The sequence below is a fragment of the Parus major genome, chromosome 15 (genome assembly GCF_001522545.3).
Source record: "Parus major isolate Abel chromosome 15, Parus_major1.1, whole genome shotgun sequence".
Classification (NCBI taxonomy): Eukaryota; Metazoa; Chordata; class Aves; order Passeriformes; family Paridae; genus Parus; species Parus major.
In genome coordinates, this window is record NC_031784.1 from 7850486 (window position 1) to 7873495 (window position 23010).

The 23010-nt window shown below is 40.1% G+C and overlaps 1 protein-coding gene across 2 annotated transcripts; it reads right to left on the minus strand.

Moving 5' to 3' along the window:
* Positions 1 to 1005: 1005 nt before the first annotated feature.
* YPEL1 (yippee like 1) lies at positions 1006 to 22730 on the minus strand. Of its 2 annotated transcripts, XM_015644064.3 has the most exons (5): positions 22618 to 22730; positions 18719 to 19001; positions 7882 to 7925; positions 6357 to 6465; positions 1006 to 5420 (listed from the first exon to the last, which is right to left on the minus strand). In XM_015644064.3, exons 2-5 carry the CDS (start codon positions 18833 to 18835, stop codon positions 5331 to 5333), a joined length of 360 nt encoding a protein of 119 aa, XP_015499550.1. In that variant the 5' UTR covers positions 18836 to 19001; positions 22618 to 22730; the 3' UTR covers positions 1006 to 5330. The 2 variants fall into 2 exon arrangements, with proteins under 2 accessions (XP_015499550.1, XP_033373988.1); XM_033518097.1 differs by lacking the exons at positions 1006 to 5420; positions 6357 to 6465; positions 7882 to 7925; positions 22618 to 22730 and adding an exon at positions 21458 to 21962 and having other exon boundaries at positions 18856 to 19001.
* Between the last annotated feature and the right edge of the window lie 280 nt (positions 22731 to 23010).

Below are 23010 nucleotides of genomic sequence, written 5' to 3' on the forward strand. Positions count from 1 at the left end.
TGCAATTGAACAGGGGCAAAAAGCCATCTAATGGAAGGTTCTTAAGCTTTAGATGAGGTACCTGCCCATCTGATTTTTTCCAGCTGGTAAAAGAGCACTGGAGTTCACAGTGCCAAAATTATTCTAGTAACCCAGTTGCTGACAGATGGTTTTATAGTCCCTCTGATATACCAAATATAATAGGATGTTACTATGAACATCTCAAATCCAAAAGATGTGTTACTTGGATCTTTATTACTTCAGTTATAGCCTGTCAAAAAGGTTTTTATACAATGAAGACCATACCTCTCACATAAAATGCCATTTTATCCTAGGGTTTGGGGTTTTTTCAGCTCTGAAAGGATTCTTTTTTCATGCCCCTAAGACAGCACTTCAGTAAGAAACAGGGTAGCTGGCTATCTTCCATTTTCTCAAGATAGAAATAATATGTTTGATCTTGCATGGACAACATCCCTATCCCTTTGTGAGATGAAATGATGGATTATTGAAGACATCACATAAGTGTGCACTGAATGACTTCATTCTGAGCCTCAGGCAGACCAGGGGGATCATATCACTGACAAGCCCAATAACCTGATCAGTGGAGCTACAGGAGTTCTTCCCAGCCAAAGCAGAATGAACAGAGGGAGTGCTGTGCTCAGAGTGCTCCTCAGGTCTACAGCTGGTCAAACTGACACAACAAAAAGCACACCCACACTTCCTCTCAGGATTTGTTTTGGGGAGGGGTTGTGCAGACTGACTCTCACCATACAGAGGTCCCACAATTGGCTCAAAATAGGCAAAAGCCCAAACAGAAGCAACACAAGCTTCTGTATTTTGCAAAGATTTGTGAAAGGAAAAAACCCCAAATATTTTGTGGCAGTCTTAAAATTGCACAAAAATCAGATTCAACCTATTTATGAGTTCTTACGAGCAACCAGGAGCACTGTCTTCTTTCTCTGGCCCTACCAGAGGATAAAGCCTGAGAACTCAATTAGCAAGAAAAGATAGCACAAAACCAACAGGTAACCCAACAAAACAATTGAAAGCTTTTATTGTGATACCTCGAATAGATACAATATAGTGAAACAACAAATGATGTACAGTATTGCAAGGACAAAACAGCAACACAGCCATGTCACCTGTAAAAGAAAGCATTTTTAAGAGTTTAAGAAACAATGAGGCACAACTCAACTGCCATTTATGACTCATGCTTTAGACCTTAAACCACTTGTAACAGTCCTTTAAAAAGAAACCTCTGAAGCATCTGTTCCTTTTCCAGTAAGTGTTTATACTGCTGGTTGGCTTAACATGAGTCTCAGTGAAGTCCAATAAAGTGTCCACGAAGTTTAATAATAATTTGACAGCTTCTTCCTCTCATGGCCAATATCCAAGGCTGGAGATGACTGAAGTTTGGTCTGTGAGTCTGGAGGTTGCTGCTGCTGCAGTCTGGCTGCTGAGATGAGCAGGCAGGAGGAGCCCTACAAGCGGCACTTGGAGGGAAGTGCACGGCCACCAACCCTGGCACCCAGCCTCAGGGAACTCTTGCACTGATCCATCAGCGGGAAATACAGATGACCTTTGGTTATAGGGGCAGTGGGTCTCGGTCAGAACCTCTGAGGCCAGTTTTTAACTCAAAGAAATGTCATATTCCATATTCCCCCTCCTCTCCCAAGGACTGCAAGCACATAGGCATACCACCCACACTGGTCATTATGCTGGGCCTTGCTACTGGGACATTAAGATGGAGCCATAACAAATCTTCCTTCATACAGTTTGCTATTGTACAGCTTACAATCAACAAGGGAAATTCATATCCCAGCCCTTTTAACTGGCAGATAAAATTAAGATTACCAGGCCTCTAAAAGCATACAACAGGAGTGGTTAGGGTGAGCGGTCAGCAATCCCTCACCAAATTCTGCAGCTGATTTCACAGCAAGTTTGCAACGTGACAGGATTTTTATACATGGCAGCATTGCCTTTTAGTAATCAGAAAGGTACTTAAAGTAACCAGCCAAAAAACTCTAGGGTTTGGAAGCAGACTCAGTGCTGGAAAACCACTGTTACAACCATTATTTTGGACCTAGACAGAGAATGTGTGGTCAGATTACTAAAGTCACACCGAATTACGATTAATTACTTTAGGACAGGCGTGGCTTTAGAGGTTCAGTGGAAAAAAAACTTTCAATACATGTACATTTTTGCTAGCAAATTCCTATGCATCCCAATGAACATTTCTTCTAAGCCAGCTCATAGTCAGTTCATTTGGTCCAAGAAAGAGCCAGCAAGAAACAAAGGTTCACAAAAGCTTTTTGTTACAATTTATAAAAAACAAAATACAAAATAAATGTTAAGACCAAAAATAACCAGTACAAGTAACAAAAGTGCTCAAGTTGGAGGGGAAGTAAACTTGCCCAGAGCAAACACATACAAACTTTAAATATAATCTTTAATATATTACAAAAATTGGTTAGAGGGAAAATGCTTTAGTAAATTTTTTTTTTTTCAAGTAAGTTTATTTTTCTTTCAAATGACTGCTGGAGGGTTCAGTGACCAGACTGACCTCTTCACATCAGCCAGCAGTCATTGCTATCTGGATTCAACTTTCACCAAAACCAATAACAAGAATTCTCTATATCTTTATGAGGGGATAAAATAATCATTGATGCTGCCAAACAACATGGGAAGAAAATTCACATGTTCCCTCAAAAGAATGGGCCTCAAGAATTGTTACATGGCAGCATAAAATAGTAATTCTGCACTAGATTCTACTCTTTACTCCTTCTAAGCATCCACTCTTAATAACAGACCAAAGAGAATATTGCTTTGTTTGGTTCTCTTAAAAGCCATAAGCATCACATATAGGTCATTAACTCTTTATGCCAGTAGTCTGAAGCTCTATGTGCTAAGCACTTGAAGTCCCCAACCTTTGGCATCAAAGTTAATTAAGGTTTTGGTGAAAATGTCCAGTTTGAAATATAAATAATGCACTGAAGAAAGAGGTTGAATTTCTAAGAATAAGACTGTGTTACAGACAGCATTAGCCAAACCCCCAATTTTGGAGAGAAATCTTTAATACTTTACATATTTTCTTTAATTTCAGCTCTCTCTGGAAAAGCAGCCATTACTTTTGCCTTCAGTCCAGTGTACTGCCTCAGCAAGTCTGTAGCCAGGGAATAAGAAAAGCTCAAAGATACACAAACCTCACAAGCTGTTCACAAGTATCAACATTGCAACAGGACTTAGAAGCCAACACAAACTTTTTGCTGATAGAAGTTTAGCGCCTTCCTTGTTGGCAACATACTTTGCTATGGTAGAAAACAAAATCCCAAGAATTCCAGATCAAAAAGAGCACAAGACAGGCAACACCCAAGCCCATCTTGCATCAATGACATTGTTAAAAATGAGACCTGATGTGAACATGAAATAGCAACGTGTGAGCCACAAAATCCAGGTTGAACATAACTGTACCTCCTCAGGCCTCAGGACTGAAACCCAACAGCTTGAACTAATTCTCTAATTCTTACATTTTAAATTCATGGGTATCAATCATGACAACATCTGGCAGGCAGTTTAGCCAGCGTGCATCACAGAGAATGTGTACACCTGGGAGAATGCTCTTCTCACTCCTCCTCCCCACAAAAACACTGGAAAGCTGGTTTTAAAGATTCATATTGCCCCTACCCATTGGCATAATTTTTCATGTCTGACAATTTCTAAAGTGCAGCAGAGTTCAGAAAGCCTATGAGAGATTCCCAAAAACAGAACAGCAGCAGCAGCACCTGTCAGCAATTTCAGAGGTGCCATATTAGAATTGTTATTGAGAGAAAGGGATTTCGTATTGCAAGGCTTCTGTATTGTTCAGTTATAGGACTTACGTAGTGTTAAAGGGGTTTTTTTCAAACGGTTTGTCCTCAAGCATTAAAAGGATTAACATACAAAAAGTCTGTAGAGACTGTTTAATTTGAAAACTAAGTTAGCAAATTTATGTAGAGCGTTTTTTTCACAGTTGCTCAGTTTGCATACACAGATACCAACAGCTCATATTGTGCATATACTTTCCAGAAGTTTCTCTCATTAACTGATTCCATTAAAGAAACAGCATGAGAACAAAAGAGAAGGTGAGTTTCATATAAATTTTTATTATAAAAAGATACTTGGGGATGATTTAGCCAGCAAACCAGGAAACCCTTTCCCCACCCCCAAATTTTAAAAACTATCTTGCTATTTTATTTTATGAAAAAACAAGTCAAACTTCCCTCTTATTACTCCTCCTTTTCCTACAGGTACTATATTAATTTTTATGTCATAGGCTCTGGCCATTTCTCACAAAAATAAATATTTTTGTTCAAATGTAGCAGAAGCAGAAGACTTCAACAAGTTTCCTTGACAACAACCTCTTTGTCCAGTGCATTAGGACTATACATGTAAATGGAACCAGCCATAAAAATTTACTGATGCACAAGTCCCTGTTACTGGCAAAGGTACAGTACCAAAACTTTGTTTTTTCCTAATATACCAACTAATTTTTACTTTTTTTCAAAATAGAAGATGCATATATTTTTCTGTCTTTTTAATCTTGAAAGCTATAGTTTTATAAATTTTTTATCCAGCAAACTCCTTAGGGAATATGTTGGTCTTAAAGGAACATATTCTATAGCATTACTGATTTAAAATCTTTCTAGTTATATCATTAAGATACCAAGCCTCTGGCATAACCTTTCCTAACAACTTCAGACCTGCTAACTTCAGTCAGTGCAATTGAAGTATTTTTTGAAGTGAGCACTGTACCTTTAACCAATTCACCTACAAGATGTACATAGGTTGTGGTACACTCAAATTAAAAAAAAATTAATAACGACAATACTGCATCCTCTTCACTGCCAAACACATCAGAAATTGCTACATATAAAAAAGCACCCCATCCCATACATTCTTTCGGACTTCTCAGGTACAGAACTTCTACAGGACTGGAGTGTAGGTGTTTAGGCAAGAAGCATGCACAGCAGAAGTAGCATTAAAGGCATAGGTCAGAGAGAGATGCTAACCAGTAAAATCTGTTTTCAATTAGTGAACTGTTTCTCTAGTCAGAGAGTTTAGAAAAAGGTCATCCAAAATGTTCCAAAACAACTGTTCACACAATACACGTACAAAAAGAGGGAACTTACACAAGGAGAAAAGGCAAACATGGCCTGAAATAGCCACTTACACTACACTACTCATTTGTGAGGTTTCAGAGTTCAGTGATATTCTCAGGGCCACTCTAGCCAAGCTCTTCCTTTACTTTGCATTAGTCTTTGTAAAGCCTGTTCCACAGAATATAGTCCAAACAGAAGGAAAAAGGTTGTGGTTCACTCCCAGCCATTGTCTTTTATCATGTGGGCAAGTTCAATGATAAATTTTCCTTCTTTGTATTTCTGACTGCTCTCAAAAGCATGTTCCTGGAGAGGAAAAAGAAAAAAGATCAAGACAACACTGAATTAAGCTCAGGAAATTAAGTATTTTAAACATCAAATTTACATTGATGATACAAACCAGTCCTTACAGTTAACAACCCACATTGGTTACACTGAGTAAGGGGAGAGAGGGAAAAAAAGAGAGGTTGAAAAGCACTGAGAAGGAAACAGAAGCAAACTTCTCCTAAGTGGAATCAGCAGATCTACTGCACAGATCTTGCTGTAGGACTGTTCATGTTCTCTCTCTGCTTAGGGAATTTTAATGCTTTTTAATGTGAAGGTTAGAAAATGGCATGCTATATATGTTATTTATTTATTCCCAGAAGTAATGAAAAGAGGGAATGCAAACCTCTTCAAAAGCTCTCCTCTATATTCATCATCACAGGGAATGCATTAGGAAAACATCTACAATCTGAAGCTACACAATCAGTGAAAATCATACCCAGAATCTAGTATTTTCAAACTTCAAACTTGCAATACAGCTGCAAGTGCACAGGTAACTCTTCAAACAGAAATGAGTCCACATAATTTATAAACAGTATAATATGCTCAGTACAGTTTACTGTAATTAATATTTTTGCTATGCAACCGGCTTTTGCAATCTAAGACATTACAGAGTCACTCTGACAACTTCTCCCACCTGGTTTAGTGCGTGTGTGCTTGGTAGTGTTGTAAAAAGATTACCCAATACAGAAATACCAGATAGCTGTAATAGCACCTATAGCTCATACTTGATTTGCAGTCCAGAAAAAAGTTATTATCTGCTACAGCATTTCTGCAGATGCAAGGAAACAAGATTATATTAGAGCCTGATGTACACAAAAGCACCAGAGCTAACTCCCCTAAACTGTCAAAGGTGCTACTCAATCATCTCTGCTTCAACATACAAACATTTATTGAGGATTTAAGTATGTTACTTACATATTTCCATCCAAGAGTGGTTTTACAGTTTTCACAATAGATATCTGCTACAGCATGTAAACCTGTCAGAAGAACTCTCTCCTCTGCTGGACCACAGCCCACATTTACCCTGAAAAAAAAAGGAGAAATTATGTTAACAGATGAATGCATTTCTTTTCTTACTGTTTCACACCTTTTCTCCTGCAGACAAAAAAGAGTTTAAAAAAAATGCCTAACTCATTCAGTGCTGCAGAAGTAACTTCCTGTTACACTGAGAAGGATAGGAAAAAGAAATGGGGTGTGATTTTTGTTTTTAAGTGGCTGTGGTGTCAGTGTTGGTGATATCCACTTACTCCCAGCAACAAAGACAAGCTAAATAGTTAAACTTCCAAAGAACAGAACACTACACAGTAACTGGACACTTCTACAGTTTCAGGCTTTACTTCAAAAACAATTTGAGACCTCTCTAATGGAAGTCTGTCCCAGTGAATCAGCACCAATAGCTGAATTTAGAACCAGCTCCAAAATAGCAGCAAGAAAAAAGCCACAAATATTTCTTTGCTACAGATCAGCAGACTAAGCTCTGATGAACAAACAGTAATTTCAAAAGAAAATATCCCATGAAGTACTGCATCAAGCCAATTTTTCCACAAATGAGTCTATGCAGAAAACATGAGGCAAGACTAAACCAAGTTTTTAGACAGTTTTAAACAAGAGAAAAATTTTGCCATTTTTGCTGTTGTAGTACCAGATTCTTCTTATTAGAATTATAGCAAAAATCCTGAGTCACCACTGAGCAACTACATATTAAAAGAATTTCAAGGATCTGCAATCAAATCCTTTGCAGTTACAGTTCCATTATCCTGGTCAAAAATAGACCAGGACACTCAACTGTATCCCTTTCGCAAAATGCTACAACACAAAAAACTGCTGAAAAATAAAGACAAAAATGTAATCCTGCACATTAAAAACTTAAAATATACCCATTAACAAATGCAAAGAGCCTCCTATCAAGGGAAGGACGTGCCTATGATTGCAAATATTAGGCTAGATAAGATCACTGAGACATTTTGCCTCTAGTACATAGCAATATTCAAGGTCATTTAGGATGTACCAAGTTTACTGAAACATTAACCTGTAAATGTATCCAACTGTCAGACCGGGAAATTCTTTAGACCACAGCAGAGTTGTCTAAAGAAAATTTACAGTCACTCAATATCTTGTGACTTCTGAAGTATCTCAGAATGGCAGCTTCTGCTCGAGACAGCTACCATTACATACACAAAAGGAATTTCACATTAACACACTCCCCCCTAATCATCCAGCTCTTAGCAGAATTACTTAAAATGTAAGATAAACTTATATATGTGCAAAGGAATGCTTCAGAATCAGCCCAGTAGTGCTTTAATAACTATTGCTGGTGAGTAAAGTCAGCATTAAAAAGAACAGGGCAAAGTACAGCTATATTAATTCCTACTGTTTTCCCTTTGGGAAGCATAAAATTACACTCTGCAGGTGGTGTACAGAACCATAACCACATACTCACACAGAATTGAAGAGGTAGGCTCGTCCCTGGCTCCCCTGGAAGGACTGCATTAAAAAAAAAAAAGAAATTGCACAAGTTAAACACAAGGTCCACAAAAAAAAAATTAGTTCCAGAATGGTAAGTAAACATACAATGATAATACAGATATAAACTATTTCAGATTAATTACTTTATACCAGTTCTTTATAGGAAAGTCTGGTCAGACAAGTTGTCACCTACATTAGATTTTTAACAATTATTTTATTTTACTTTGTCAAGTGCTATTGCTCAAAATTCAACATCCATAACCCAAGCAAAACAGTTTTTTCCTACCCCTCTGCAAGATATCAATTCTCATTTTCCTAGACATCCTTCATGCTAATTGAAATAATCTCCTTTTAACTCAAAGGGAATTACTCCCATCTCCTCTGTCTTCCACTGCTGCAGCCAAAAGATGATTTATTTCAAGTTTCATTGCATCATTTGATATAAGAGCAGTGAAATTATGGACCAAGCATAAACCCAGCATACTGTACTCAGGAAATGCATCTGATCAGTTTATAATTCACAGATAAACTCAGCCTCATTTTAGTAAGACAACTGTTACCATCAAATGTCTGACCACAGGTATATGCTTTCAAATCTCACATTCCTGACAAATTATGGACAAACAATGACTGTTAGACTTTCTTGGCAGGATCTAAATTAATGTTTTAGTTCAGAGCAGTAGCAGTTTCAAATTAAAACCCCTAATCAGCCACACTTACTGGGGCCTGGTTTGGCTTGTGGAGCAGTTTCAATGCCTGGGAACTGCACCCTTGATCCTTCTGAACCAACTAAACCAGCAGCTCTTCTTCCATGCACTCAGCAATGTTAATGCACACAGAGCCCAGAACATGTGCTCAGGATGTGAGCTGCAGACATGCTGAGAGAACTTGTGAGCAGACCAGAGGCAGCCACAGGTAAAACATCCCAAACCTGTGTCAGACACATCATTGCTTTCATCTGGTTCCTTCTGCATTGAATTACTTGGTAATTTAGACACACATTTTCCATCCAAACAGGATCATACTGGAACTGAGTTTTTCTTTTTTCTCTCTTCCATACTGAATTCCATTTAAGAAAAAAAATTCAAAACTGTAAACTGTGTTACTTTCTTTTTTCTTTCAGCCTTTCCATTCTCTAACCTACTTTCAAAGAAAATTAACTACTTTATCCATGATGCAAAGAAAGTACCATTGTTTTTAACAGTCCCTGTGGTTCTAGTGTTGAGCATCACAGACCAACTTTTCAGAAGCCTGCATTAGATCAACATGGAAGGTTTCTGGAAGGAAAATATCAACCTGAATACTTTCGCATGGTTTTAGTAACATCAGGCATGAAATCATAGGCAGAAGGTCCTTTCTGCAACAGATTCTTCTTCTGACAGGTATTTAGTTACATCATCACACCACATCGTTTTTAGTATCAAAGTCATTTGACACTAAAATAGGTATTTTGCCAGTCTACCAACTAGCAAAACAACAGCAATAATTGTCTTTTAATTACTCAGAACAGTGTGCAAAAAAATCCCCACACCCTGTAAAAGGAAAACGCATCTAAATTAACCCTTTTTCATCAACACTAACCAGATTATATACTGAAATAAAGAATGTTTAAAGAAACCCCTGACTCTGGACTGCTCAAGGTAGCAATAGTGGCAGTCACATACAGCCCTCATGTATCTGTAAAATCTTTAATAGAAGAGAAATTCTACTTAACAGCTTATAGCACTAATATTTTATTATTTTAGCAACCATTTAAAAGAAGTATTGAGAGAACATATTATTGTTCTCCACAAATACTTGAAGGGAGGTTGTAGCAAGGTGGGGTCAGTCTCTTCTCCCATCTAACAAGTGACAAGACCAGAGGAAATGGCCTCAGGTAGCACCAGGGGAGGTTTAGGTTGGATACCAGGAAACATTTCTTCACCAGACAGGTCAAGCATTGGAACAGATGACCCAGGGCAGTGATGGAGTCACCAGAGACACAAATGTGGCACTTGGGGACATGGTTTAGATGTAGACTTGTCAGTGTTGGGTTTGTGGTTAGACCTGATGACCTTACAGTCCAACTCCTCAGTGATTCTAAGGAGGTTCAAAGAAAAAGTACTGTCTCAACCAGCCAGAACTACAAGTCTTATTTTTCACCAGGCAAGGAAAACCAGATAGGCTGTACAGGACAGTGAAAGCTGAAACTTCAGGTGGTAGTGACTCTGAAAAGAGGAGACTTGGTTGAGGACAGAGTCGGAACAGTTCTGGCAGAAAGCAATTTCCAGCTGCCTTTAAAACAAACAAAAACCCCACTAGTTCAGTTCTCCTCAGGTACTTAAACATCACAAAATTGGCAGAGTGGTGCAGACCTACACTCTGCAGTTCCTACAGAATAACCAGGACTCTCTAGACTAGAGCCAGTAACAAACAGAGAATGTTTACTGCAGGTGAAAACAAAAACTCTTCAGATATATACTCTTAAAAACTGCCCATTAACAAATGAGTAACCTGCCTGGATAAACAACACATTAACTTAGAGAAAACTACAGATATGCAACTCCAAAATTTAAGAAAAGGTAAAGGAAACACTTCAAAAATCCTCTTATTCAGTAAAATGTAAATGTAAAACTATAACTTCTTTGTTTCACGTACCTGATATTATTAAAAAGAACTTCCAAAGCCATGATGACTATATTTGGTTAAGCTACTGTAAAAATTCTTAAAATTAAAGAAGTTGCAGCCATTCCCCTTGCTTTAAAAACTTGTGAATTAGAATTCACAAATCCTTTTTCGAACAGCACCAAGAAATACTCTCTATTAATCATGTGTTAGTTTAATTACACATGCCAATCACATACAAATTAATGTGGTGGGTTGGAGGTTGTTTTGTTTGGCCCTATATAATAATTTTTAAACTACTTATATGCCATACCTGAAGTTCCCCAGCAGGCTGGAGAAGAAAAAAAGACTCCAGAAAACAACAAGAGTCAGGAGATCTTCTGAACTATCTTATGCAGTATTTCTGCCAAGTTTATGTTTAGTCTTGACTTAGTATCACCTAATAAAAGCTCTTCTTTGACCCTGCATTTTTCAAAATTAAGCAGAGGGCAGTAACAGGATGCCAGGAATAGCACAAAAATCAGCTATTCTCCTCTCTTGTTTCATAAGCTGAAAAAAAATTCAAGCCAAATGAAATACAAACCACTGGTTGGAAAGCACTGCTTTAGTTGTTTTTCTTTTCCTAATATATTTTTAAAGATTACTTTTCTTGCACCCTTTGCTTTGTTGCCCTAGATATATTGTACTCTCCTAGCTTATTTTCCCTCAGAAATGGCCATTACACCTTCTCATTTTTAGGATTATCCAGGTAGAGCAGAGGGAAAGGCAACAGAGAATCTTTTCCTGTGACAGTGATTTTCGAAAGTCTGTTCACAAACATCTCACTGCGAAAAGTTCCTCCACTCCAGCCTTGCTTCCCCTTCCCAGAGTGTGACTGATCCATTTGATATCATCTTTTCCTACCTACACATCTTTAGAGGCTAAGGATTGTATTTACATGCCACAGAACACTTGTTTCTTGCCCAGCTGCAAAGAGCAAGTTCCTCCATGTTTACATCACTCAGATAACTCAACAAGAACCTGCAGCAACTTGTGTAACTGCATTCTGGAACACAGAACGTGGGTCCAGGCAACTCTGACTTCCCTTTAAAACCAGTGCCCAGCCACATCATCTGTGTTTCACTGGGCACTGAATGGTCTGCAATCCCAGCTCTTACATGGCTCTGTCTGGAATAAAAGCACTGCAAAGATATCCACTTTTAAATTCTCATGTCTTTTAACTTTTATTATCCATCTCTTGTTAGCACTTGGCAGTCTGTTTCCTATTCACATGAACAGCTGAGATTTTTTCCCCAAAAAATTTTAGTCAAACACCACAAAAATGTATACACCTTTCACAGATGCATTCTTCTAATTGTGTAAGAAATATTTATTATCAGAATTCTACTTTCTGATGCATCCTACTACTAGAAACAACAAGAGGACAACTCAGTTTGGTTTCTGAGCTGCTTGCTAAGCTTATAACTTGGCTATAAACAGAATATTTTGCATAAGTCAAAGAAAATTAATACTGAACATTTGCTTTTTACCAGCACTAGGTTTCTCACAGTCTGCACTGTATGATTCAGTTACACCAATACAAATTTTAAGGGACTGACAGGTTGAACACCTTGTGTGTCAACTCCACAAAGAAAATGAAAGCAAGTACTTTAAATGGCAGTGTCAAGGACTAACAGGCACAACTGTTCAAACCAGTCTGCAGACAAACCACTCTTCAATAGAATAAACATCACCTATGCAAACAAACTTTAACTTTGCAACATTTATTCAGCACTTCCAAGATCACAAGCACTATATATAAATCAAAACTAAAGCAGAACATTCTATTCCAACAGTCTTAAATATGCCTTACCCAGTAGAGAGGAATTAGAAGAGAGTGGCAAGTGTGACCAACTCTCATCAACGACTCACAGCAACCAGGATTTTTAGTTAGAAGCTGGGCAATTTATGAGTTAACTTATTCCTTAGAAAATCCTTATCTTTGACTAGCTGCCCATTTATACAGAAGGCTGTCTAAGATCTATCATGTCTTCTTGTTTCAGCACAGCTGAAAGTATCCAGAATGTCTAATAGTACCAGAAATAATGTCTTATTGTGCTTATAAACTACAGTAAAGTCACCTGCAAGAACAGCTTGGAACTAGGATCTTTTCAAGGCATCTGACAGACCTCTGTCACCAATACATCACATAGTAAAGAAGATTTATACGTGTTTCACTTGCACACTTGTACACATGCGGAATTAGGTACAATCTATGCTTGTAAATTAAACCCACCCTTACCTCTAACACCAGGATTAGCTGCTTTACTCAGGAGGAAAGAAAGTATCAGTCAAGCAGAACATGTATTTACTGCCCTAAGGCACAGCTGAAGGCATGGGTGGGGGAAGGGATGCTACTGAAAAGCTTATGCCATCAATTATTCCCCAGAGATGGGATTAGATTGCATGGCCACAGATCGCATTCTACAGCAAATACCCAGGGAAACCGATGTCTTAGCATGTACTGGGGACAAGGCAGGTGTTATTCTGAGCCCAGGGGCATTACCAGTGTCTTGTCTTCAAGCTACTTGAAACACAGAAATAAAATATTAAAGAAGTCCATAGGTCTTAATTCAGTTTAATTTTCTTGAGTTTCCTTTCATTTGCTGGAGTTCCCTTTACAAGCAAAGACAGATCAAGCTGAATCAGTTCTCTGAACAAATAAACAAATTAGGGAAATACAGAAAACTGTATTTGTTAGGGGCAGTATTCTTAAAGTAAACCAGAAACACAAGTGCTCAGATGTGTGAAATTATGTCCTCAGCAAGATGCATGAGATATTCTCTCACTTCAAAGACTTGCAACATAAATTCAGAAAACTGAATTCAACATAAGGTACAGACAAAAAAAAATTATCGGGGGAAAGCCCCACATTTTTTCCAGTTGGTGTTTTCCTTACATCCAACTCTTTGATAATACAGACCACCAGAGATGCTGCTGCTCAGCTGCTTCCTAGAAAAGTTCTAGTAAACTCCATAATAAATATTTTCTTTTTAAAGTTCATTTTCATTAAATTATTTACTGAATTTGATAAAGCAAGTTATAGAAGTCCAATATGTAGAGAATAACCTTAAAAAATTCCACCCCAAAAACTACATGCTGCATACCTGCAAAGCTGGCAAATGGCATTTCCCCAAAGTGAAGACTTTGTCAGGCAGGACAAGTTATCTTGACCTATGCAGCTTCTTGAATGGATTTCAGAAATAATTATGTCAAAATACACAGAGTAGAACACTTCCCTTGCACTTTCCAACTTCTTTAAGCCTTCAAATCTATTCTTGGATGTTCTCCAAAGATTGCTTCTCTTTCAAAAACTAGATTCTTCCCCCAGAAGAAAAAGATGAACTCAAAAAACTAGAAGTCTCTTGGAGAAAAAAATTATCACCAGAATATTTATGAAATTAGTGAGGGAACAAAAAGAGCCTTCAAGCATACATAAAATAGGTCCATCTATTTTTCTAAATACTCATTATATCATAAGCAAAAGAAGATTACAAATTGAACCAAGCTAAGCACAGCATATTTACTTAAAGACAATAAACCCTTTAAAATATTCCTCTTGATCTCACCAGTTAAACAATGGAAGACAAAACCACAGATTGCTAAGCAAGCTTAAAAATGTTTTAGCATCTGTTTAGGCTTAAGACTCTTCCTTCTCATCAATAATAGAAAAGCAATCATACTGAATGCCTTGGAGAATTAAATTTAACCACCAACATCATTATTTCACCCACAAGGTGCAAGGATTTCCCAGTGCAGTCAATGACAGTTTATATATATATATATATATATATATATGTATATACCTTTATGCAGAACTCATTCTTGAAAATATTGACACATCTAGTCTTGTCTGTGACTTCACATGACTTTTTTTTCCCTCTGGTCAGATATGCTTGCCAATGAATGAGACAGAAGAAAGTGACAGTATTTATACAGACACCTATGCAAAGTAATCCAAATTCTCTCCATTTCCAGAATTAAGACACACTCTAAGATGCTTCAACAGTCTTTCAAGCAGGTCAACCTTGAGTAACAAAACATTATCCTTTGCAGTATACCCAACAGGTTCCAAGATTCTATTAAGTATTTGTATTTTTTTGTAATTTGTTGGACCATACCTGAATTTCTAAACAATTATTGGAACTTGGTAGGTACAAGCCACTCTCAAGTGCTTTGGAACTTATGCCCTTCAAGTAACATTTGTCTCCTATAAAATTAAGTGCTCTTAATAATCACTGCACATTTCTTAATATTACAAAACAAAAGAAAGCTCTTTCAGTTGGGCCTTCCACACAACTTATTCCAGAATTGCTCCAAGAGCAGCAAATATATAAAATTTTTTTAGGCCACACAAGTAGCAACATCCCCTGTACTTCAAGGAGTCTTGCATGAGTTCTCACAAAATTTAATTATGTTTGGATTTTAAAAAATATTATTAACAAATACTGTTTGGTCACTTTTTATGTGCTGTTTGGACATCTTAAATCCAAGGAGTGTCTCCTATAGTATCAATTTTAAATCCACCAAGGGCATCACCTCCTTGCCTTACTCTTGATTAAGACCTGTGGTTATTTGCTCCTAGTTTACTTTTCTCCCTGCCTACAATCATGGTAGGATATGATTTGAAAAATATTTGCCTCTTTGAAGAAATTTTAAAAAGCATAGGTTCTTCCCCCCATCTTGTAAAGATAGTGTAGTGATGATTGGTTTATTCCTTCTCATAGCATTTAAAAAATCCTTTAACATCCTGACAGTCTGAAGTCTCCAGCACTCACATACTTGTTAGCAGCACAAATCAGTCATGTCTCAGATGCACCTGACACCACCTCACACTTACTTCAATCCAAAGTTTATTTGAACCTACAGGTCATTAGTTCTCTTACTACGTTTCCTTCAAATCAATGCCCACCCCAAGATAACCTGGAAGTTATAGATTATTATTGCAACTGTTCTTACATGTGTGCATGTGTCCAGCTGTACAGAGTAACATTTCTCATTATCTCTACTGACAATGACCTCCCAAGTCTGGGGCTCCTAATCTCAACCAGTCCTCTCTCCAAGCCTTCCCCAGGCAGAAAACACAAGGTGAAAACCTCTAGAAATGTATGTTCTACCACTAACATGTTGATTTCAACACCAGGCAACAGAGTCCATTCACAGCTGCAGAGAAAGCTATAACCACAAGTGAATTCACTTGAGCAGGTAACATTTTTGTCCTGTCTCATTAATCTGCGTTCTTATTTCTAAGCCATTACCAAGATTCTTGGTTGCCATTTTATCACCAGCAAGGGCACAAGAAAAAGAGAGCTTTGTGATTCATTCCAGGGCAAGAAAGAGATCCTGCTGCTCAAAAAGAACAGAAGTAAAATGAAAAGGTGATTCGTGTATGCTGCCATCCTTGTCAGACAATTGACATCAACAGCTCTCAAAAGCAGAAGAATTGCAAATCTATATTGAAGTCAGGTATTCTGAGGATGAGAATCAAAGGGGTTGATTGACAGAAATCTGCAGCACTTTTTGCTTTTCCATGACAGACCAACATTTAAGAGAAACACCACCCAGTTCACAGCATAGCTTATCTTTTCATCTTCAAGTCAAAAACCACTACAGTGTCAGGTATAATAAATCCTTATACCTCAAAGCACATTAGAATGCCAGTTGGAGTTGCTTTAAATTAGAAGTGCACCACGCATTTTGGTTCATTTTCCCTGACCACACATGAGGAAGAAACAAGCACCATGTCCTCAGAAAAGATGGGGTGAGGGACAGCCCCCAAAGGAAGCAGCTTCAGCCAAGCATTAAGCAAATAAATACTGTTTGCCTTTATCTGCTGCAAAGGTCCTGTGGCACTGGGTTCTGGCATGAGATGGTACAGGAAGCATTTGGAAGAAAGTGAGAATCTGCAACCAAAAATTCTATTTAGAGAATGCAACACAGAGCTTTAGATTTGAACTAGGCCTTCAAGGTAAGGCAATGGGGGGAAGTCAGGTTGAACAGTCTAAGTCTCTATTCCATCAATAAATCCAAGCCAGCCCAGCAACCACACTGTTCTTTGTTAACTTTAGATGGTATAAAATCAACTTGCTACACTTCACACTGATTTGTGTTTGTTTGGGGTTTTTTTCCTGCATCTGAGTAATTACAGTAACTAGGATTCTAGATATGTCAAAGAACCATCTCTAAGCTAAGTTCATTGCATATAATGTGCTTCAACAAAAGCACTTCAATTGAAGTTCAGAAAACAACAAAAAAAAATCTGATTTTATTTGCACCCTTCACCCTCCCCAGGGCCAGCTGTACTTATTTCTAATGATCCAGGTCTGTCTATTGCTTTGCAGTTGTTTCCATCAGAAGAACTTCTCTGATGTTGGATTATGTAAAGCTTCAGCCTAAGGAAGATGAGTTTTCCAAAGCTATATCCCAAATACAAGTACAATAGATGACAAATGTTCTTTTTATTTTAAAAACATACAAAAATATACCACACATTTAAATGCATTTCTCTTTTACCATACAGATTTAGACAATAAAATATGGTTAAAAAATCCTGAATTGACAAAATATGAATCAGCTGTCAAATAAACATATGGTCAACCTGCAAGTACAAATACTTTTGTGAAGTGTCTACATCAAAAATTAAGGAACCCAAAAAATCAAGTAGAATCCACCTCTAAGACCCTTCCCAACACCATTAGAAACAACTTAAAAGCAATTATTTGTATTTACTACAGATTTTTTTAAGAGTCCTCTATGTTTTCTTCAAATTAGAAATTCAATTCTTAATGTTTAAAATTATTTATGAAACTGTAAAATGAACATGTGATTTACTTAACCTATCTGAAGTATTCTGTTGACCAAAGCTCCCAAGCCCTTGGAGAAAACTGGCTCATGTAGCAACTGTGGCAGCTTACCTGGCATGCAAAAATCTAAGTCCACAAAAAAAGCTTCCTATTATGTGCTTGGACTGTATTTTCTCAATGAATTAATACATCCTAAGAGAAACAGCAAAAGTTTGTTTCTTCCTGTAGGTATCTTCAACCTGAAGTTCAGGAAAGATTAACCCCTCCTAGTATTTTCTGGCCCAGAACACAAAGTGAATAATGAAACCCTGAGTGCTTATAATTTAGAATCCAGTGGTGCCAAAAAGGCCTCTTAAATTCTGAAATCAACATGGAAAAAAAAATTAAATTCAAGTAGAGAGTAAAAGCTGTATGGGGAAAACCCATTTTTGCTAGATGGCCCTTGGATAAGCAAGCAGGTATACTTTCTCCTCACCCAAAGAAAACCTGGATTCAGAAGTAGCAGCATTTTCAAGCCTTCCCATCTCTTCAGCACTGAAGAGCAGCATCACCTGAGTGCTGCTGAACACAAACAGGAGCAACAGAGAGAACTTTTAGTGTCAAACCCTTTATAACTAATTTTATTTGACAAATCAGTTATATAGGGAACATTTTGTAATAAAAAGTTGGAAAAGCAACTGAAGTGTTTTCTCCACAACAGCATAAAGAGTAATTTAACAGGAGCTTGTCTGGAGCAAAGAATGAACCAGTCTGTCAAGTATTTATCCCAAACTTCCCTACATATTTCATACATCACAAGTCTTGGTTTCTTCTAGCAACAGGAAATAAGGGCAGGCCTAGCCTGTTCCAAGGTTCTACCTACTCTCTAAGCTCAGACAGCCCAACTATTTTGAACATCTCTGGCTAATCATTTTCCTTAGACAGCAAAAGCATGTTTACAGATTCCACAACACAAGTGGGACACTCTGGAAACAGACAGTTTTGTAACCTTCAATCCAACAGTCAAAGAAGTCTATCTGAAATAACTGTAACCAGACTAATTTCCCTTCCCAGAGATACATGCTTTCTTCTGACAGTTTTCCTTAGCAGATTTTTCAGATACAACAGCTCACAAATAGAACCCACCTGACAGCAGACACAGGTTGTTAACATGGGCAATGTATTAGATCAACCTTTATGTCACATTCAGAAGTTTCCAGAATACATCCAGTTCTTAGTACACACATGCATGACCCAAGAGTGAACCCAGGGAAGATACCTTGAAGTATGCATCAATTTGCATCCCTTATCTACCAGCAGTGGTGTCACAGTGACAACCATTTTGGTTAAGAAATAATTTATGAGGTCTCTAAAGAAACCACTTGCCTTGGAGATCAATTCATCGTGATTGGCGAGATGGGCTCGGCAGTGGATACAGCTGTAGGTTCGATGACAGTTTGGCAGGTAAGCCTGGAACGTTTTTGATTTTGTCATTTTTACCATCTCTGCTGGTGGCTCCTCACTCAGCTCAGGGCTGGCACTTGAAGAATTACAACTTTGCTGAACTCGCTGACAAAAGAAACACTGGAATATGCAAGCAAAAGCCGTTGTTGTTCTGGAGTGTGTGTGGCACTTTCCACACAAATGACAGAAGAGAAACAGTCACAACCTGTAGGTGAAAAGAGCAGAACAATTAGCAGCTTACAACAAGACCAGAGTTAACTGTTATTCAACAAGTCCAGCCATAAAGCAAAGTGTTATTTGGAGCAAATGCCTGGCTGCACTACAGGCCCCTTTTTCTAAGGAGCTGCGCAGTTCAAGTTCCATTCAACACAGCAAAAAGCAGTTCTGTTCTACTAATGGCTTCTACTCCATCACACTTCTAATGAGGAACAAGATTCAAACAGTTCTCCACAAAATACAAGCACTTTATACATTATACCAGGTGTACTCTTTAAGACATCCATGCAGAAAAATCACACTAAAAAGGTAGGGAATGAGAGGAAGCTAATTGTTTATTTAATTGTTCTAGTGGTCAATTCCGACATAGCAAGCAACAAGGAAAGGGATTTTGGAAAACACTTGTTCTGTCCAATATTAAATATATTTTATATATTTGCATTTCAGCTTTCAGCAAAAATGTTGCAGGATCATATCTGGCTTTAAGTCAAATACCAAGTAAGACTTCAGGGATCCATATCTACTCTTTCATGCTCTGCAGAATTAGGCCTTTAGGCAAAGACCTTCTTGACTGCTGTCCTGATCAAAGCTAATTAGGTACTTCCTCACTGTACCAGAATAGCCTTAATGGAAACTACCAAACCCACAATCTGATACCGAAGCTAAATTCTGCACAAAGAACACCCAACTGCAAACTTAATCCTCAGAGTGCATTTCAGAGACATTACATGTCAGAGCACGCCAGAGCCTCCTGCTGTGCTGGAAAGCAAACCTTTTTTGTTTGCCTGAAAACAAAAGATGCTAAACACGGATAACATCTCCTGGTCTGTCCGAGGCCAGCAGTTCCCAGGCCATGTATGCACTGTGCTAATGAGCACTCCAAACACTGCACAGTCAACTTATGTCATCGGCTGGCAGGTGACTGCCTGAGTAGGTCAACAGCACAAAGAGAAATGAGAGACAATATAAGGAATTTACAGTATGCTGATCCAGCTAAGAGCATGCAAATGACTTATCACAGTTGTAAACTGTGTGCAAGGCAGCACTAACCACCCTTCGAGCAGTAGGACATTGGTAATACAGCTAGAGCAGATAGCGAAAGCCACATAAAGTCTGTTTATAGGAAGCAGTTACTGAGCTTCAAAAGAAGCCTTGAGAAAGCAATCTGAACAGCAGGCCTAGCACATGAGACAATCACAGCAGAACTTAAAGGGGTTTCAGTTTGGATTTTTTGTTTAATCCTAAGCAGGAAAAAACTAACTACTGAAGCACTTGCTAAAAGAAAATTTCTTACACAAAGAATTGCAAAGGCAGACATAATTCACAAACAAGACACAGAACACACCACAAGGAATCTAAAAAAATAAAGCAACAATGGGAACAAGCTGTCATCAAAGCATAGATCTACACATGAGAATGACTGGAAAAACATTTGATGAGGGACATTTATATGTTTGAAATATTAACTCATTTGGCATGAAGAGCAGGACTTAAATATTAATAGTAATTTAAACAAATATTATATACTTAGTGTCCCAAAATAATTTAATTACAACTGCACTGGGAAGAACTATTATATTATTTGCAGAAAACAGTTTGCTCTTGTAGAACAGGTAGATATGAAGCCACATTTATTAGAAGTAAGAGATACAAAAAAAGTGACCTAAGAACATAAGGTTTCCCTTAAATTCCCTGTTTGAACTCAATGTTGGACTGAGTTAAATCTTATTTAAGTTAACAGAAATAGACAAAACCAGAACAAAGCAGGGTTTCAGAATGAAAGGCACCACATGCTAAGATGTTTTGACTTTGGCTTAAATTAAACCCTTTCCATCAGTAATTGAGAGAGTTCAATCCTTGCAGAAGCTCACTAAGTGTACATGTGGCAGTTGAGGATGTGGATTAGTGGTGGCCTTAGCAGTCCTGGGTTAATGGTTGAACTCAATGATCTCGGAGAATTTTTCTAACCTTTGCAATTCTGTGATCTGGAATGTAAAAAGAAACTATTTTTCTTAAAGGCATTCCTAGAAGTGTTTTTAATTCACACTTCCAAAAGCAATCTGGACTCTTCCAGATCCAATGTACCAGGTTCTTCAACTACAGAAATAAAAATAATTCCAAGGCCCATTTAACAAACTGTATTTGATATTGCTCTCTTCGAAAAGACGACTGTTTGATATGCACCATAGGAACCACAGACTTGTGCCGTTAAAGGCACAACACAAAACATTTCCTAGCTCGCTCTAACAGTGGTTAATAAATCTCACTTCCCTCTCATAGCTAGGAGCAGTTCCTCTGGCTGTGCTCATTATTCCGCACAGAGCAGAGCAAAAACCCGAACCAACTATTTTTTCTCTCTCGTTCTTTGGCCGCGGCACAGTCCGTGCTTTGGTCCAGCGCAAGGACAGGTGTGTCTCTCGAAGCTCTACTAGTGTTCGCACCTACCAGTGCAGGGCCCAGGGGCTGTCCCGGCCGCAGGAGCCGGGCACGGCGATCTCCGCCCTCCCGGCGGGGCCGTCCCGGCACGGCCGCCCCGAACCCCGAGTCCCGCGGGCCGGGAGAAGCGAAGCGAAGCCCCGCCTCCCGTGACGTCACCGGGGCGGGGCGCGGGGCGGCCAATGGGGCGGGGCGTCCCCGCCCCGCGCGGGTCCCGGATGTGTAAACAAACACCCCGAGAAGCGTGGCGGGGGGGCGGCCCCGCGCCGCCGGCCGGGGAAACAGCGGCTACCCGCCGCGCGTGGCACGGGAGCAGGTGCGTCAGGAATCGGCCTCTCCGCCCTTCCGGCGGGGCTCTAAGGAAGGAGCGACATGAAACACGCTTAAAGAGTCTTTGAGCGGCTGCACATAGCCGGACACATCCTGTGCACGCACTCTCAATAACCTGCGGTGAGCTTACTCCAGCAGGGGAAAACCTCCAAGTTAGACTGAGCCACAGGAGCCTCATTTTCACCTTTACATACCAGGAAATAACAAGAGAAAAGAAGTGCGGAGAAAGTAACCGGCTGACACCCCGCTCCCCTGCCAGGAGGGAGCTCCTGGCCGTGCGCCTTTAAAGCCGCTTCCTCTCTCACGCCGGAGCACGAAGCTGCCGTGGCGGGTGACGCCGTCGCCTTTTCTGTCCCCCCCGCAGCAATTCCAGCAGGACAACGGTTCATTCCCCGCTCTGGCCGCCGGCACGGCCGCGCGGCCACCCGAACGCGGCCCCGCGCTGCTCCGGGCGCCGCTTCGTGCACAAACCCATGGCTCCCGGCCCCGCGCGGAGCGGGGGAGAGCGCGGGGGGACCTCACCGGTCCCCGCCGCGCCGAGCTCAGCTTCGCCCCCCCTCAATTATGTAAACCGCCCTTACCCGCCCCGCACCGAGGAGGCTGCGGGCAGACAGCGCTGCCGTCATTTCCAGGCACTATAAATAGCGCCCGAGCCTCCTCCCGCCAGCAAAGTTGCTTCGGCGGCCCCGCGCACGCGGGAGACAGCGGCCCCCCCGGCCGGGGCGCAGCACGGGGCTCCTCTCGCAGCCGCCTTCCGCCCGTTCGCCAGCCACCCCGCTCCAAAAAAATAAATCCCAGCACAGGGAATAGGGGCTGTTTCTCACCCGCTCGGTACTCACCGCTGCGCCGCGCCGACTCCGCTCCCAGCCCGGGCTCCGAGCAGTCCCCGGGCCCCTCTCCCTTAGGGGGCACGGGTAGGAGGGGAGGCGGGACCCCCGGTCCTCGCGCGGCGGGCAGCGAGAGCTCCGCGCCGGGCCTTCACCGAAAAACAAAGAGGGGAGATCAGGGGAGGGACGGACACGACGGCTTCCCTCGCCTCGAAGGTATCGTCTCGGCGGCGGCCGCCGGAGGGTCATAGACAGGGGCCGGGCGCGCGTGTGCAGCGCTGAAGGCCGAGGGGCGGCCGAGGCATCGTGCCGTGCCCGTGCCGTGCGCTCCGCCCGGGCTCCCGCTCCCGCCGCCGCCGCCTTTGTTTTGCTTTGCCCCGGCCCGGGGGCGCAGCGGCCGTTAAA